At 41.6% G+C, this 16,033-nt stretch overlaps 1 protein-coding gene across 1 annotated transcript; it reads right to left on the bottom strand.

Moving 5' to 3' along the window:
• Positions 1–3,605: 3,605 nt before the first annotated feature.
• Positions 3,606–15,277, bottom strand: mmut (methylmalonyl CoA mutase). Its single transcript, XM_030721598.1, is given in 17 exon segments — positions 3,606–3,666; positions 3,668–3,732; positions 4,124–4,291; positions 8,186–8,235; positions 8,238–8,332; positions 8,426–8,446; positions 8,448–8,555; positions 9,334–9,449; positions 9,906–10,021; positions 10,591–10,702; positions 10,842–11,090; positions 11,264–11,435; positions 12,639–12,796; positions 12,896–13,179; positions 13,182–13,262; positions 13,425–13,848; positions 15,196–15,277. Coding segments are annotated over 16 exon segments (2,241 nt in total). The 5' UTR covers positions 13,810–13,848; positions 15,196–15,277.
• Between the last annotated feature and the right edge of the window lie 756 nt (positions 15,278–16,033).

Raw genomic sequence — 16,033 nt, 5'->3', positions numbered from 1 at the left:
TTCAGAGGAATCTATCGATGTTACTGTAGTAGCAAAACTACGTTCTGTACCTCTGGTCCTTGTTTGTAATTTAAACTTGCTAGAAGGTCTTGAACCAGCTATGTTTTGTGGTACATGTGCCTCAATATCCCCAAAAATTGGGTCAGATAGAATCCTCACATGCTTTTCCAAAAATACAACCACATCAGTGAAATGAGCTCTCTGGTTATAGGTTTCCATAATGTCATGAGCAACAGCTCTCCATCGTTCTCGGAGTTTATATGGTAGCTTGGAAATCACCATTTTCATATTGCCTGGCATATCCAACTCCTGCATATAATGAAGCTCCTCCATTGCATTACAACATCCACGCAAGAATAAAGCATAAGCTTGCAGAGCTTTAACATCCTCAGACTTAACTGACGGCCAGGCTAGAGCTTTGTCTATATATGCAGTAGATAACTTGTATTCATTCCCAAAATGCTCTTGAAGAAGATCTTTTGCCACAATGTAGCCACGTTCAGGAGCCATATGCTGGCAGCTGCGCACCAACTCTTTGGGCTGTCCTCTTGTGAACTGTTCCAAATAGTACAAACAGTCAGCTTTACTAGCTTTATCCTCCACTCCTTGTTCAAATGCCTTAATAAAAGCTTTATATTGGAATGGATCCCCTTCAAACACAGGAATGTCGCGTGCTGGCAGAGACAATAAACGCTGTTGGTGCACAAGGGCAGCAGTTATTTCATTTTGCTTATGCATAATGATGGCAATGTCTTCAGGTAGAGCCTGATCAGTTCTTTGCTGATTTTTCTGTTGTCTATTACTTTGATTTATCCAAGCAGTTGTTGCAGCAGGCTGTGAACCCTGTGCCATTTCCCAATGCCTTTGATCCTGTGTGTCAGAATGCTGCTTTGTCACTGAAATTTTCCTTACAGGTTGCTTTGGCCGCACATCCACTGGTTGCAATTTGGTTTGTGTTAGTGGCATGTCCTTTTGCTGTGGTACTTTGCAAGCTACTGGCTTGTATTCCTTTGCCATGGGATCAAGAGTGTTGCTTGATGCCAGTTTCTTCTTTTCCCTTTCAAAATAAAAGCTCATGCCATGTGTAGACGCTAGAGAGAAACATTGTTCATCCGAAGCCTGAAAAACTGCCAACTTAGCAGTAGATGCTGCTAGCTCAGTTTCCAAAATGAGCTGCTCCTTTTTCCTCTTTATCAGATGTTCCTGTTCCTCCAATGCATGGCGTTCCTTTAGAGCTGACATTCGAGCAACAAGTGCAGCTCTTTCTGCTGCGGCTTTAATTTGTGCAGAGGAAACTGTGCTTGACCTATTACTGGTGACACTTTTGTTGGAATGTTTACCGATATTGGAAACACTGTCATTAGGATTGATATCTTCAACCCCACCTTGATCACCATAATCATCAAGATTCAAATTACCAGCACCTTCGGTTTCAAACACAGGAATTTGTTTAGATTTGACCCACTCTTTCGCATTTTCAATAAATTCATCATTGAACATCATTTTTGCTTTAAACCATGTTTCATGTTTTTCTTTTTCTTCATGCGGCAATAAAATCATCATTGAATCATGCATACACCTTGTTTCATCACATAAATCAATTAAACCATCAAGAGACCTTTGTACCTCTAAAAACATCCCGCTTTGCATTAAACCTTGTACTGTTTTCCTTAAATTACTAGCTTTATTTAGCTTTGCCTTCCTACCAGCTTGCAATCTGTCTAACCTATCAGCAACTGCTTTAGCAGAAAGTTTGACCACCCGCTTGCCCGTTTGTGTGCCACTACAGCTGGCCACAGAGTCCGAGATGCCAGCGGCAGCTGGCGCACCAGCACCAGACGGACTGTCCGCCTTTGCTGCACAATCTTCCATATTTACAAGTTCGACAGTCGACATAGCAAATCAGTCAGTACAAAGTTAACTGTTCGTCCACTTCAGCAACCAATGCATTGGAATTACGCTATTACGTGTGCACACGTTTATTTTTAAATGGCCATTAATACCGATGGTAGCGCTACACATACCAGTTGAGGTCAACGTTGTTCAAATCCAGCGAAGAGATGGTCCGCTTTGTCGCCATCGCTGCTGATCCACTCCGACAGCTGCTCCAACAGCAACAATCCTCTCCGACGGCGCCTCCGGCAGCTGAGGCCGATCAGCTGATGTGCCGCTCCCAAACACACAGCCTCCTTTCCGCACCCACGCTGTCGCTGAATCCATCAAACACGAAACTCGTATCCAACTCCAATAATCCACTTGTTCGCTGAACTTGTAGAACAGTTTTTGACTTAGATTGTAGAGGCTAAGCCAATGCTTTAAGCCACTGAGGCGCTACACACGGGCTAACCTAATTGACGCGCTGATCACGGTGCCTGATGAATCAAAGTCTGAGTCATACTTGCCAGTTGAACACTTCGTCCATTTATTTTTATCCACAATCATCAGTGTCCATTATACTTGCACATATTTCTAGAAACACTTGAAATATCAACACCCATAATTCTCCAAGGTCCTTGCATCTTCAGCGGTCAAAAACTGTTTTTCCCTTCCGGGTGGAACACCTGACCAAACCAAAAAAAACCCTTACCATATATAGTCAGGCCCACCAATTACCCTGTGATGCGTGATACCCAGTAAATACATATTCTGCTCCTACACAAGCCCCATGCTTCCCAACACAGTACACAGTGCATGTATGAAGCACACCCACTGAACCTTCAGAAATGCCCTAATTCTTTGTGGCACACATTCAACAAGGTGTTGAAAACATCCTCAGAGATTTTGCAACTAGCGTCACACAGTTGCTGCAGATTTTTCAGCTGCACATCCATGATGAGAATCTCCTGTTCCACCACATCCCAAAGGAGCTCTGCTGGACTGAGATCTGGTGACTGGCGACAGAAGTAATGAAGTCAGGCTACAGCACACTCAGATGTTTCCAGAGTTCACAGTATTTATTCTGACCAAAGAACATTAAACCTAATACAGAGTCACAATTAGAAAAATACCTTTTTCTAACAGTTTCATAAACTCTGACTGCTGTTACGTGCTTTTTATCCCTGGAACAAATACGCTTGATGCAAAAAGGCGAGATATCAGAACATCAGAAGGCCCACTTTGAGATGAAAATAAGAGGCAGGGATAATTTTTCATAAGAGGATTGTTTAGATTACAATTTCCATCTGTCCATCTCAACTACACTGGCACTAATCACGTCCTGCTAAGTAATTAAATTACACGTTTCACAATGAAAAAGCAGGTTTGTGTGTCCTGTGTTTTATTTGTACAGTTAAAAGAAAACAAAAAAAATGACATGATAATGTGATTAGTATAGTGATATAGTGATTAGTGTATAATAAGTGCTTTCCTTTAGCTCATTTCTGGAATTTCCAGGAGATGTAACCAATCCAGCTTACAGTACAGTAAATACACACACAATAAGGTGTGGGCTGTATGGATAAATCATACAAATTCCCTACAAATCCAATGAAGAGGTTTGTGGGCATTATTTGTTCATTTTGAGTGTTGTTAATGTACACATAATAAACCAAAAGTAACATTCATGCTACCAGACAGATTCTGTACAGTGCGCTTTCTTGTTGCTTTCACATGGCTTTGCGATTCTTTTCCAGGCTCTTTTCAATGTTGTCGATAACCTCCACTGCCCTGTGGGATCCTGGTTTCCGGGCCGAAGATGGCGAGTACGCCGCTCTCGTACAAGAACTCGTAGTCCTGTATTCAAACAGGAACACGCTTAGATTCACGGCATTCAGCCTGGGAGGCTGCACTTGTTTAATCCTTAAAAAAGGGAACGCACTCTTGAAAAAGAACCGCCAGGTTTGGGGGAACAATAGCTCTCAAGAGTAATTTAAATTTTATTAACTGGAAAAAGGGGTGTTATAAATTAATTACCACAGCTTCAAGGATCCCTGTCCCCAGGGGAAAAAGGATGGTAAGAAAGAAGCCTGAGCATTTGTAGCTTGCATTTTTCACCTATCCATTTGATTTCAAAGCTACAATCCTAGACTCAGATTTCAGGCTCTAAAAATTGTCATTAGGAAATAAATTCTCTGGTTCTGTTTCATACAGTATGCTGCTACATGCATGGACTTTGAGTGTTTACCTGGGGTGGGATGACACCTCCACAGATGACAAGGATATCTGGCCTGTTGAGCTTCCGTAGTTCCTTGATGAGCTCTGGCACCAGGGTCTTGTGTCCTGCGGCCAGTGTGCTGACCCCGACGCAGTGAACGTCTGCGTCGACCGCCTGCTGGGCCACCTCACGGGGGGTCTGTTGGGGAAAGAAATTTTCCATTTAGAAAGGTTTGCTACGCTGCCTTTCACAGAGTGGTAAAGAACCTCCTCCCATCTTTGCTTCTAGAAGACTCGGCCTCTCTGAAATGCTCCTTTTACAAACAAATGTGTTGCTAATTAACCTTCCATTATACATTTCTTTTGCTGCTGCTGTTGTGCCAACGTTTTCTAGATTTAAAGGAGCTACTTTCAGTTGCTTCCTTTATTTACTGGGGGTCACCACAGCAGGTAGCTGCACTCGTTTGATTTTTTTTTTTTAATGCTAGAAACCCATCCTGATGCAACCCCAGAAGGATCTGTATCCCCTCCCAGCATCAAACAGGGAACTTTTGGTTGCAAAATGATCGTTTAAACCACTCCAAACATTTTTTAATGTTTTTTCTTCACTGGGTTCCCTGGATCTTTGTTTTTATTTTTTTTCATTATGCAATTCATTATTTATTTATTTCCACCAGCAGCTGAGCTTAACACCAAGCCCTGTGACCAATGGTGAGAAATCATGCCAACAAAGTGTGACATAATTTGCTGTGGGGCTCACCCCTTCAAAATGCACACAGACCATGAGATAATCTGACGGATCTTAAAAACAGCACCTGTAGGTTTGTTTGAACTTTTGAACTCAAACTGTATAACAAACCAGAGACTGGGTCTCTATGATTTCAGCAGCATGTCACTGACTTAAACAGTCATGACAACTGCCAACAGCACACTTTCAGCATATATATGCAACTGAAATCCACCTAAAGGTAAAGCAGTATGCGGTCAGTCTGCTGCTCTTTGCTAATGTAGCTCAGCAGCGCTTGCAGTTCCTCACACTACCAAGAATCACACAGAGAGCAAAACCTTTTCAGATTACAGAGAGAAATCTGAGGTGTGAGCATCGTTTTTTTTTTTTTTTATTACTTTTTAACACAAAAGAAGTATTTAAATGGTTTTGGACAGTTCATATACAGTGGGGCAAAAAAGTATTTAGTCAGCCACTGATTGTGCAAGTTCTCCTACATAGAAGATGAGAGAGGTCTGTAATTCCCATCATAGGTACACTTCAACTATGAGAGGCAAAATGAGAAAAAAAAAAATCCAGGAAATCACACTGTATTTTTAAAGAATTTATTGTAAATCGTGGTGGAAACTAAGTTTTTGGTCAATAACAAACAAGCAAGATATCTGGCTCTCACAGACCTGTAACAACTTCTTTAAGAAGCTCTTCTGTCCTCCACTCGTTACCTGTATTAACGGCACCTGTTTGGCCTCATCATCTGTAAACAGACACCTGTCCACAGCCTCAAACAGTCAGACCCAAAACTTAACCGTGGCCAAGACCAAAGAGCTGTCGAAGGACACCAGGAAGAAAATTGTGGACCTGCACCAGCCTGGGAAGAGTAAATCTACAATAGGCAAGCAGGTCGGTGTGAATAAATCAGCTGTGGGAGCAATTGTAAGGAAATGGAAGACATACAAGACCATTGATAATCTCCCTCAATCTGGGGCCCCACGCGCAGGGACCTGATGAATGACCTGCAGAGAGCTGGGACCAAAGTAACAAAGGCTACCATCAGTAACGCACTACGCCGAAAGGGACTCAAATCCTGCAGTGCCAGGCATGTCCCCCTGCTTAAGCCAGTACATGTTCAGGCCTGTCTGAAGTTTGCCAGAGAGCATATGGATGATCCAGAAGAGGATTGGGAGAATATCATGTGGTCAGATGAAACCAAAATAGAACTTTTTGGTAAAAACTCAACTCGTCGTGTTTGGAGGAAGAAGAATGATGAGTTGCATCCCAAGAACACCATACCTACTGTGAAGCATGGGGGTGGAAACATCATGCTTTGGGGGCTGTTTTTCTGCAAAGGGGACAGGACGACTGATGTGTGTTAAGGAAAGAATGAACCGGGCCATGTATCGTGAGATTTTAAGCCAAAACCTCCTTCCATCAGTGAGAGCACTGAAGATGGGACGTGGCTGGGTCTTCCAGCATGACAATGATCCCAAACAAACCACTCGGGCAACGAAGGAGTGGCTCCATTAAAAACATTTCAAGATCCTGGAGTGGCCTAGCCAGTCTCCAGACCTCAACCCCATAGAAAATTTGTGGCGGGAGCTGAAAGTCCGTGTTGCCCAGGGACAGCCCCAAAACCTCACTGCTCTAGAGGAGATCTGCACGGAGGAATGGGCCAAAATAGCAGCTACAGTGTGTGCAAACCTGGTGAAGACTTACAGGAAACGTTTGACCTCTGTCATTGACAACAAAGGTTATGTTACAAAGTACTGAGTTGAACTTTTGTTATTGACCAAAAACTTATTTTCCACCATGATTTACAAATAAATTCTTTAAAAATCCTACAGTGTGATTTCCTGGATTTTTTTTTTTCCTCATTTTGCCTCTCATAGTTGAAGTGTACCTATGATGGGAATGTAGGAGAACTTGCACAATCAGTGGCTGACTAAATACTTTTTGCCCCACTGTAGCACATACTTTGAGTTGTCACAAATTATAAATTAACTAAGCACTTGTTTGGGAAAGCTGGAAAAAAAAAAGTGAAGCAGGCTAACTCTATTATTGTAGGGTTTTTATCTTACAATATAAAGCACCTTCAGGTAACTGTTTTTGTGATTTGGTGCTATAGAAATTAAACTGAATTGAATTAAACAATTTCAAAAACCAACACATTATGCCACGATCTCAAGAAAGAGCTGAGAAATGAAGTCACTGACGTCTATTAGACTGGAAAGGGTTACAAAGCTGTTTCTAAGGATTTGGGACTCCAGAGAACCACGGTGAGAGCCGTTATCCACAAATGGAGAAAACTTGGAACAATGGTGAGCCTTCCCAGGAGTGTCCAGCCCACCAAAATTACTCCAAGAGCAAATCGACGACTCATCCAGGAGGTCACAAAAGAACCCAGAACAACATCTAAAGAACTGCAGACCTCACTTGACTCAGTGAAGGTCAGAGTTCATGACTGAACAATAAGAAAGAGACTGGGTAAAAATGACATCCATGGGAGAGTTCCAGAAGAAAACCACTGCTGACCAAAGAGAGCACAAAGGCTCGTCTCATATTTGCCAAAAAAACCCATCAGAAGCTGAACTTTCTGGAAGGTTTGAGTCCCGTTACATCTGGCATAAAACTAACACAGCATTTCATAAAAAAATCATACCAACAATCAAACATGGTGGTGGTGGTGTGATTGTCTGGGGCTGCTTTGATGGAACCATGAATTCTGCACTCTACCAGAAAATCCTGAAGGAGAAAGTCCAGCCATCAGTTCATGACCTGAAGCTCAAGCACACTTGGGTTATGCAGCAGGACAATGACCGGAAACACACCAGCAAGTCCACGTCTGAATGGTTCAAAACGACCACGGGTCTGAAGGTTCTGGAGTGGCCGAGTCAAAGTCTGGACTTAAATCCGATCGAGTGTTTTGGCACGACCTTAAACAGGCTGTTCATGCGTGAAAACCCTCCAACGTGGCAGAAATAAACAATTCTGCAAAGAATTCCTCTGCAGTGATGGGAAAGCCTCATTGACAGTTATAAACACTTGATTGCAGTTCTTGCTGAAACAGCCAGTTATTAGGTTTAGGGCACAATTACTTTTTCCACAGAGGACCAGGTAGGTTTGGAAAACTTTTTCCCGTCATGAATGAAATTATCATTGAAAAACTGCACTCACTCAGGTTATCTCGGGGGGGCAGTTATTTTTTCACAGCACTGTACCCATTCCCTAGCTTCAACATAAATCATTATCTCTTGTTTTGTTTTTTATTTATAAGTATTTAGCAAGAACTAGCATAAGTCTGTTCACTTTAAACTGACTGAGGTTGTTACAGGCAGCAGAAGTGTACTAATTCCTTTGTGTGGCACTGACCTGAAACAGCGGTCCAATGTCTACATCGAAGCCCAGGTCTGCAAACCCGTGGCAATAACTTTGGCACCTCTGTCATGACCATCCTGCCCCATCTTTGCCACCAGCAATCGAGGGTTCCTCCCCTCGTGCCTCTTAAACTCTGTAACTCTGTTGGAGGAAAAAAATCTGATGTGAATCAACCAACCAAGAATTCAGCATATAAATTATGACAGTTATGGTGTCAACTACTATTATTTCTACCTGTTGTTGGCCAGGGTGATCTTCATGCTCTCCGAACTCGGTGCGATAAGCCCCGCTCACCATCCTGGTGCTGGCCTTGTGTTCACCAAACACCTTCTTCATGGCATCAGTTATTTCACCAACAGAGCATCTATAAAGGAGCAGATTGCACATTCATATTCTGCTATTAAACAATGGGCTCACTGTGTTCTATTTTAAGATATCCACACTCAATACACTAATTGGCAATTTGCTTGTTTTTTTAATAATAGGATTACAAATTTTATTGCCTTATGTTGTTATGAATTGCGGTAGCAATAATCATTGTAGTGTGATTTCACACAATACACAGAGGGTAATAAAACAGCAGCAGAAAAGGGAATTTCACTGCCAAATCTAAGTTAACTGCTGAAATGTAAATTACTGAGACATTTGTGTTTATATCAAATAAAGAAAATTATATCAAAAAGGACTTTAAACAGTTAAGCAGTGTTTAAGTGGTACGACATTTGTGATATGAAGCTGTTATAAGTATTCCCGGTCAGGCTATGCCACGGCCTCCAAGCAAATAAGCTGCAATTAGCATGTGTATTCTTCACATAACATTGCACCCAAGTGTTACACAGTTCATTACGCTCAGTGTGCTGGCCTCACATGAGCCCAGAGAGTAAGGTGGATAATGTGATAACAACATTTAATTTCACACGTGACTGGCTTGTCAACCCGATATCAGCTTAACTAATCACAATTAAATAACCTGGAGCTGATTATTAGAATACCCAAATCAGACTTGGGTATCCTGGAAGCTGCAACAATAAAGCTCCACACAAATAAGCTGCAGGTGTGGTGGTGCAGAGATGACATTTCACATCTAATTCAGTGTTTTTTTCGTGGCATGATGAGTTTTTAAATCATCTGTCAGTTTTGACCTGGCTCGTGCTGCCTCCACAGCCAGGGCTAAAAGGTTGCCCTCCCTGGTTCGGGCACACTCCTCGATGGCTGCCAGACACGACTTCGCTTTCTCAGGATCACGACTCTCCCTCACCTAAAAGAGGAGGCGATGTGACACAAAAGAGACGTTTAAAAGCTTTTATCCATCATGCTGTTATTCAGAATAATAAATGCACTGTATATGAATCAATATTAATATATATAATAATGTAATAGTCAATAGAATATCAGTTAGTATGTCACCCAGAGTTGAAAAAAAAAAAAAAGGGTTTTGCCTTTTCTCCTGTGGGTCTGAATTTACTGCAGTTTTCATTTTTTTTCACGTTTCAAAATGTGAAGCTTTTCAAAAATAATGCTGTAAGCTGTATAATATACAGTGTTTTGAGATGACTGTTACTGTGTTTTTGGAACTATGTAAATAATCTGAGTTATTGTTACTGTTTCAAAAGTTCCTGTGCTGATCGAATGGCATCTGTGGTCTTCATGAACATTGTTTTGAAATGTGTTACCTTTGAGACTCCGCTATCAAGCTGTCAACTGCATCACTGACCTTTTTCAGTTTCTCAATCTGTTTCTGACGTACAGCCGTGTTATCTATGGCCAGGACCTCCACCGTCTCCTCCTTCTCCAGACGGTACTTGTTCACACCAACAATAACTTCTGATCCTGGAAAGGAGAAAATGGCACATGAACCAACACACAAAAAAAAGAACACTCTCAAAAACTGGTGACAAGTATAAAACTCAAGAAAGACACTAAAATATACATGCACACACACCCACACAAAAAGGAGTACAATATGGTAGAGAGTAGGACAGAGCAAATATATTATCATTATGACTCATGGTGAGAAATTTTAGCTTTTAAACTGAGAAAAATGTATCGTTTCAAGAAAAATATTGGCTCATTTTGAATTTGATGGCAGCAGCACATCTCTAAAACGTTGGGAGAGGGACATGTTTCCCACTGTGTAGCATTAACACAGTCTGAACACGTGGGAACTCAGGAGAGCAGCCGCTGGACTTTTGGGAGAGGACTGCTGTCCCAGTCTTGTTTCTAGCTGCTCAACAGGATCTTTGTTAATATTTTATTTTCATGATGCTTTAAAAGGTCAGTTCAGCACCCGGATTCTTCTACTGCAAAGCCGTGCTGTAGTAACAGCTGCAGTATGCGGTTTAGTGTTTGGGAGGGGGGGGGCTTTAAGGCCATATGAAGACGTCATCTTTATGCAATACCTGAATCAATGCGGGCCTGTCTACGAGCAGCACATTCCTCAATACGAAGCTTTGGAATCCCCTCTGCTACAGCTCTGGCCATCCCTCCCATCTCTTCAATGTCTTTAATAAACTATGAAAAACAAACAAAAAAAAAAAAACACTGGCTATAAAAGAGTCTCTTTGTGATCAGGTCAAAAATTGATTGGAGCAAAGGATCAATCAATAATTTATTCACCGCTCTGGCAACTGCCCTCGCTCCCGTGACAAACCTTCAAAGCAGTGTTATAGACATCGTTTGTGAGAGCCTCCATCATGTGTGAGCCCCCCCAAGGATCTGCAACTTTGGGGATGCCTGACTCCTCCTGAACGATGATCTGGGTGTTCCTGGCGATGCGAGCGCTCTTCACGGTGGGCAAACCCAGAGCTTCGTCGAAAGAGTTGGTGTGCAGTGACTGGGTGCCCCCAAACACAGCTGCCATGGCTTCAATCACTGTGCGGATCACGTTGTTGTACGGATCCTGAGAGCCGTGACATGGACATTTATCACAGATTAATAAATTTACAATAATGATTTTCACATTTTGACTTCTGTCATTAGTTGCAGATTTCTAAATCTAACAATTCTGGCTCTCAAATTTAGCCAATTATCTCCTCACACTGTAAAGCATGCAATAAAATGACTCCCATTTACTTGTTCAGTGAGAGACCAGCCTGAAGTCTGACAGTGTGTGCGCAGGAGGAGAGACTTGGCATTCTTGGGCTGGAAATTTTCTTTAATGAGTGTGGCCCACAACCTCCTGGCTGCCCTCAGCTTGGCAATTTCCATGTAGAAGTTCATACCAATACCCCAGAAGAACGACAGCCTGAAAAGACACATGAAAATGCCAAAGGAGAGGGTGTTAAAAATTCAATTAAAACATCTTGTTCTACTTTCAAAACTATGTTTGGCTGCCACAGAAATAAGAGTCCTTGAAGAATTCACACTGGGAAAATGAGAGAAAGTTGTAATGGCATTCAGCAAACATCCCCTCACTCAGATTTTGGATAAATATTGGAAAATAGAGCATATTTAATGGACACATTTGGACACGCTAATATTTTCTCTTTTATACTTGAACAAAGACCACAGGGGAACGTTACCTTTTATATGCACCCTGCAGAGCCCTGTCATGAAGCTGCTCTTTGAAGACTTCTGTTTGCAGTCGTGCTCTGCTCTCGGGTTTAATTTGCTGGAGCGGGCGTTCATTGGTAATCTACGCCACTATTAGATGAATTCCTCACAGCAGACTGTCTTACTTCAAATCATTTAAGAGTTTTTCAAAGCTTAACATTTTTTTTAACCTACCAACCTTATCCAAGGGCCCTCTGCAGCTGTTTCAGTATTGGCAGGATGATACGACAATTTTAAACTTAAATTTTCTACTTTTGCAATAAATTGCAGCAGAAATGATAAGCACGCCTAATCACATCCAATACATGCATGTATTAAATTTTATTTTTTTTTCTGAGTTATAAACTCCAGAATTTGGTTCTATTTGGATCGGGCAATCTACTGATATTTTTTGTTGTTGGTACAACGTGTCACATTTGCTCAATCCAGCATGAAAGTTGAAAGAAAATAGCATTTTCTTCATTTTTGTGACTAAGAATTTCATGTTAAGCATTCTACATGTTGTGATACATAAATATATACCATTCAGAAATTGTCACTAGTTCTGTTTTTTAGTTGTCGTTTATTATTAGTGTGTGCTCAAATATGGAGGCCAGCGCCTACCCACTGCGCCACTGCCATGGTAAGGATGGTAAGGAAGGGCAGCATAATGTGCAGGCTTTCATCTTTTAGGTATTCATGTTTAAACATCGCCTCAGATTTCGGTGTGTGAAAAAACGGTCTGAAATGGTTGATGGATCATTTTTCAAAAATATACAGCACCAGTCAAAGGTTTGAGCACTTTGTGTCCAAACTTTGGAGCATACAATTTTCAGGCAAATCAGGAATGGTCAAGCAAAAAATGTTTCAAAAATAATCTGAGATGAAATGACCCGATTATTATTAAAACCAGTACCTTGGAGCAAATTCATCGATGGTTAAACCTGCTTTCAGACCAGTGCGGCAGTACTCCAGGCCATTAGCAATGGTGTAGGCTACTTCCAAGATGGCATCAGCACCGGCCTCCTGAAGATGGTAGCCACTGATGGATATGGAGTTGAACTTAGGCATGTGCTGTGAACATGACCATGGCAGTGAATCAGTTACACTGTATTCAACAGCACTAAAAAAAAAAAAAAAAAGCTTTCAGTGAACTTCTGCTGTGGTACGTACCTTAGAGGTATATGCAAAGATGTCTGCAATGGCGTGCATGGAAGGTTCTGGGGGGAAAATATAGGTATTGCGCACCATAAATTCCTTCAAAATATCATTCTGAATCGTCCCAGTTAGTTTGTCTTTGGGAACCCCCTGCTCATCTCCCGTAACAATAAACATTGCCAACACAGGGATAACTGCTCCATTCATAGTCATTGAAACAGACATCTTCTCCAGTGGGATTCCATCAAAGAGCATCTTCATGTCCTCAACTGTATCTATAGCCACTCCAGCCATGCCACATCTCCGTGGACCCTAGGGTTGTCTGAGTCATAACCACGGTGTGTCGGGAGGTCAAAGGCCACAGAAAGACCCTGCTGACCAGATGAAATGAGAGGGTCCAAGAGTAGCATATTAATGACTTTCAATGCAGGTGTGGCAGAAGTGAGAACAGCAGAAAAAATCCCAGTTTTTGCCAAATTAATTATCATGTGTGGAAAAATCATATGGCTGACTAAGTTTTAACTTAGATCACAACAAAACCTACCCTTTATGTTATCTTTATAGAACTTATTGCTCTCCTCCACAGTGCTGAAGCCAGCATACTGCCTGATAGTCCAAGGTCTATAAGTGTACATGGTGGGATAGGGCCCTCTAGTGTAAGGAAACACTCCTGGCAGTTCATCAGCAACATCTTGTGAGTCTGCTTTCGTGTACACAGGCTTAATGTTAATTCCCTCAGGAGTGCGCCAGATCAGATCTTCTGGGTTCTTCCCCTTCAGCTGTTTCTTAGCCAGATTGGCCCATTCAGGATGCAGCTCAGCATGGTCCTGACAAGGCACTGAAGTATGGATCAAAGAGGATGAGGACACTGAAGCTCTAACCAAGTGCCGGGCAGCTATTGCTGCACATGCCCTCTGTGCAGTCAGCATGCTTACTGTTGGCTTAATCACTCACACATAGAAAAAAACCTGGAGGCAGAGGGGAAAAAAAAAAAAGCCGGTCACATCAGGGGTTAAAATGGGCCAGAACGATCTGGAATGCATTCCAGCACCTTCCAATTAATGAGTAATTAAATCTGATTGGTAGTTAAATACAAAATACTGTCAAGCAATTTCAGTTTTTATGAGCTGCGGTCTCGCAGTACTTTCAGGCGTTGCCACAAAGACAGTTAAGTCACCACATGATCCTGCCTGCAGACATCCTGTTTTCATCTCATCCATGTGATGCGTTCATGGTTCAGATGTAAAGTTGTGTTTGAGGTAACCTGTAGCTAGCACTAGAGAAGTGGAGTGCCCATAATCGGAGTAACTTTTTTGAAGTGGCAGGTAATTTCAAAATTGAGCATTTCCAACTGCTCTATTTATATGACACACAAACTGTTTGCGTGAAGTTTGGCACACACAGTGGCTGTACTGTATTTAACAGGGAAGGAAAAATGTTAACATGAAATTTTTACTCTCTGAGATGGAAAAGGCTGTAAGAAAGAGGCCATGAGAGGAAGATGAGAGACTCTTTTCTAAGGTAAATACTGCTCACCATGTGTCATTTGATAAACTATAAATATAAAGCTTATATATGATGTTCTGATTAATTTTGTTATTTTAATGAGATACTGTGTATGTGTTGCTGGTGTTATCTGGATGTTTCATATTCTAAAATGTTTTTGAAAGCGAATTAAATGATAATAATTCCATGTTACTCAAAGTCTATACTAGACAGTAAATGCAAGCTAAACTGGGTCGCCTGCAGTGATGTGGTACACCCGAACTTAAGATTCCCCCCTGCCAAATCCCACTTTGACCCCTGGGTCACATGTATGTGAAAGGAAGTTGTGGTTCCCGTGTGCCTGTGATGGCCAAAAAATTACTATAGAGTTTAAAAATACCTGACCCAATGATACCATAAAGTTAGGCTCGACTGTGCAGGTTGTGGTCACCTGACGTTTTGTGGCATATTAACGTGCAGCGGATATGAAAATAAACGCAAACATGGTAGCTAGTTTTTAGCATTGTGGTGGTTCAAGAAGCTAAACAAGCACACAAATACACCACACTTCGTCAAATTACAAAAAAGCATGTAGTGTTTAAATCGCTGTGGTGGAGTAAAGCCAGTGACTTGTCCAATGAGCAACGTGGGGGGAAAAGACTGCACTCTGGTTCAGTCATTGCTAAGCTAAGTTAACTAGCTATACAGGTTAGGTACTGCACTCGTTTGCAGCGACGATTTGAACCAAAATGGCGTTATACTAGAGACATTTTGCTGTCTCGCGTGTTTCACAGCAAGTATTTTATTAGATATTATAACAGATTTCTGACCTTGTCGTTTGTTTATCTTGTTCAGGTAGATGAAAGGCGTCTGTTCCTCTATCCAATGGCGTTTGATAACATTGACGCTCAGCCAATCACCTGCTAGATTCAACTCCAGTACCCTTTGACCTACTGCGCCGGAAACACATGTTACGGCCAAGATGCGTAAATGTCACAGAGATAAACAACACAAACAGCTGACAGTATATATGGCACATGTGTTTTATAGTGACCACCCATATTTAGTTTTTTATTCATGCTAATAATGGATTCATGTTTATTACAAGTAATAAGATTTCAGAAGAATTCAGAGCGATGTGGTGGAAAATATAAATAAAATCAGACATGCAGTGATTGTAAATTATTCGAACTCATGTTTAAATGGAAATGGTAATATCATTGTGGCATGTGCGGGGATGGCTAGATGTAATCTCCCATCGTGCCTCTTGAATGTTGTGTTTGTTGTTGACTTTAAAGAAATTGTGTTTACCTGTTATGGTTATGTAGCTGTTCTAAATTGTTGCTGCCAGTGCTGCAGTGTTGCTTAGACTTGCAGTTGTCAATGTGGTGAAAAAGATGTTAAGACCATGAGTGAAGATATGTGCAGGGTTAATGATTTCCCTGGAAGCTATTCCTTGAAAGTCCTACATATGAGAGCACTCTGTTGTGTCTTCTCAGGGTTATAGCAGCAGCTGAAGATTTAGTGCCTACTGGTGGATCCCTTGCTTTGTAAGTCTTCAGCTTGCTACAAATGTCAACATCATATGGACAAAAGTATTGGACCACCTACACATTACACCAACGGGAGCTTTTATGACATCCCTTTCTAAATCAATCCCCCCTTTGG

Source organism: Archocentrus centrarchus, chromosome 24, assembly GCF_007364275.1.
Source record: "Archocentrus centrarchus isolate MPI-CPG fArcCen1 chromosome 24, fArcCen1, whole genome shotgun sequence".
NCBI lineage: Eukaryota > Metazoa > Chordata > Actinopteri > Cichliformes > Cichlidae > Archocentrus > Archocentrus centrarchus.
The sequence above is the reverse complement of the archived record's forward strand: the minus strand, read 5'-3'. Positions and strand labels throughout refer to the sequence as shown.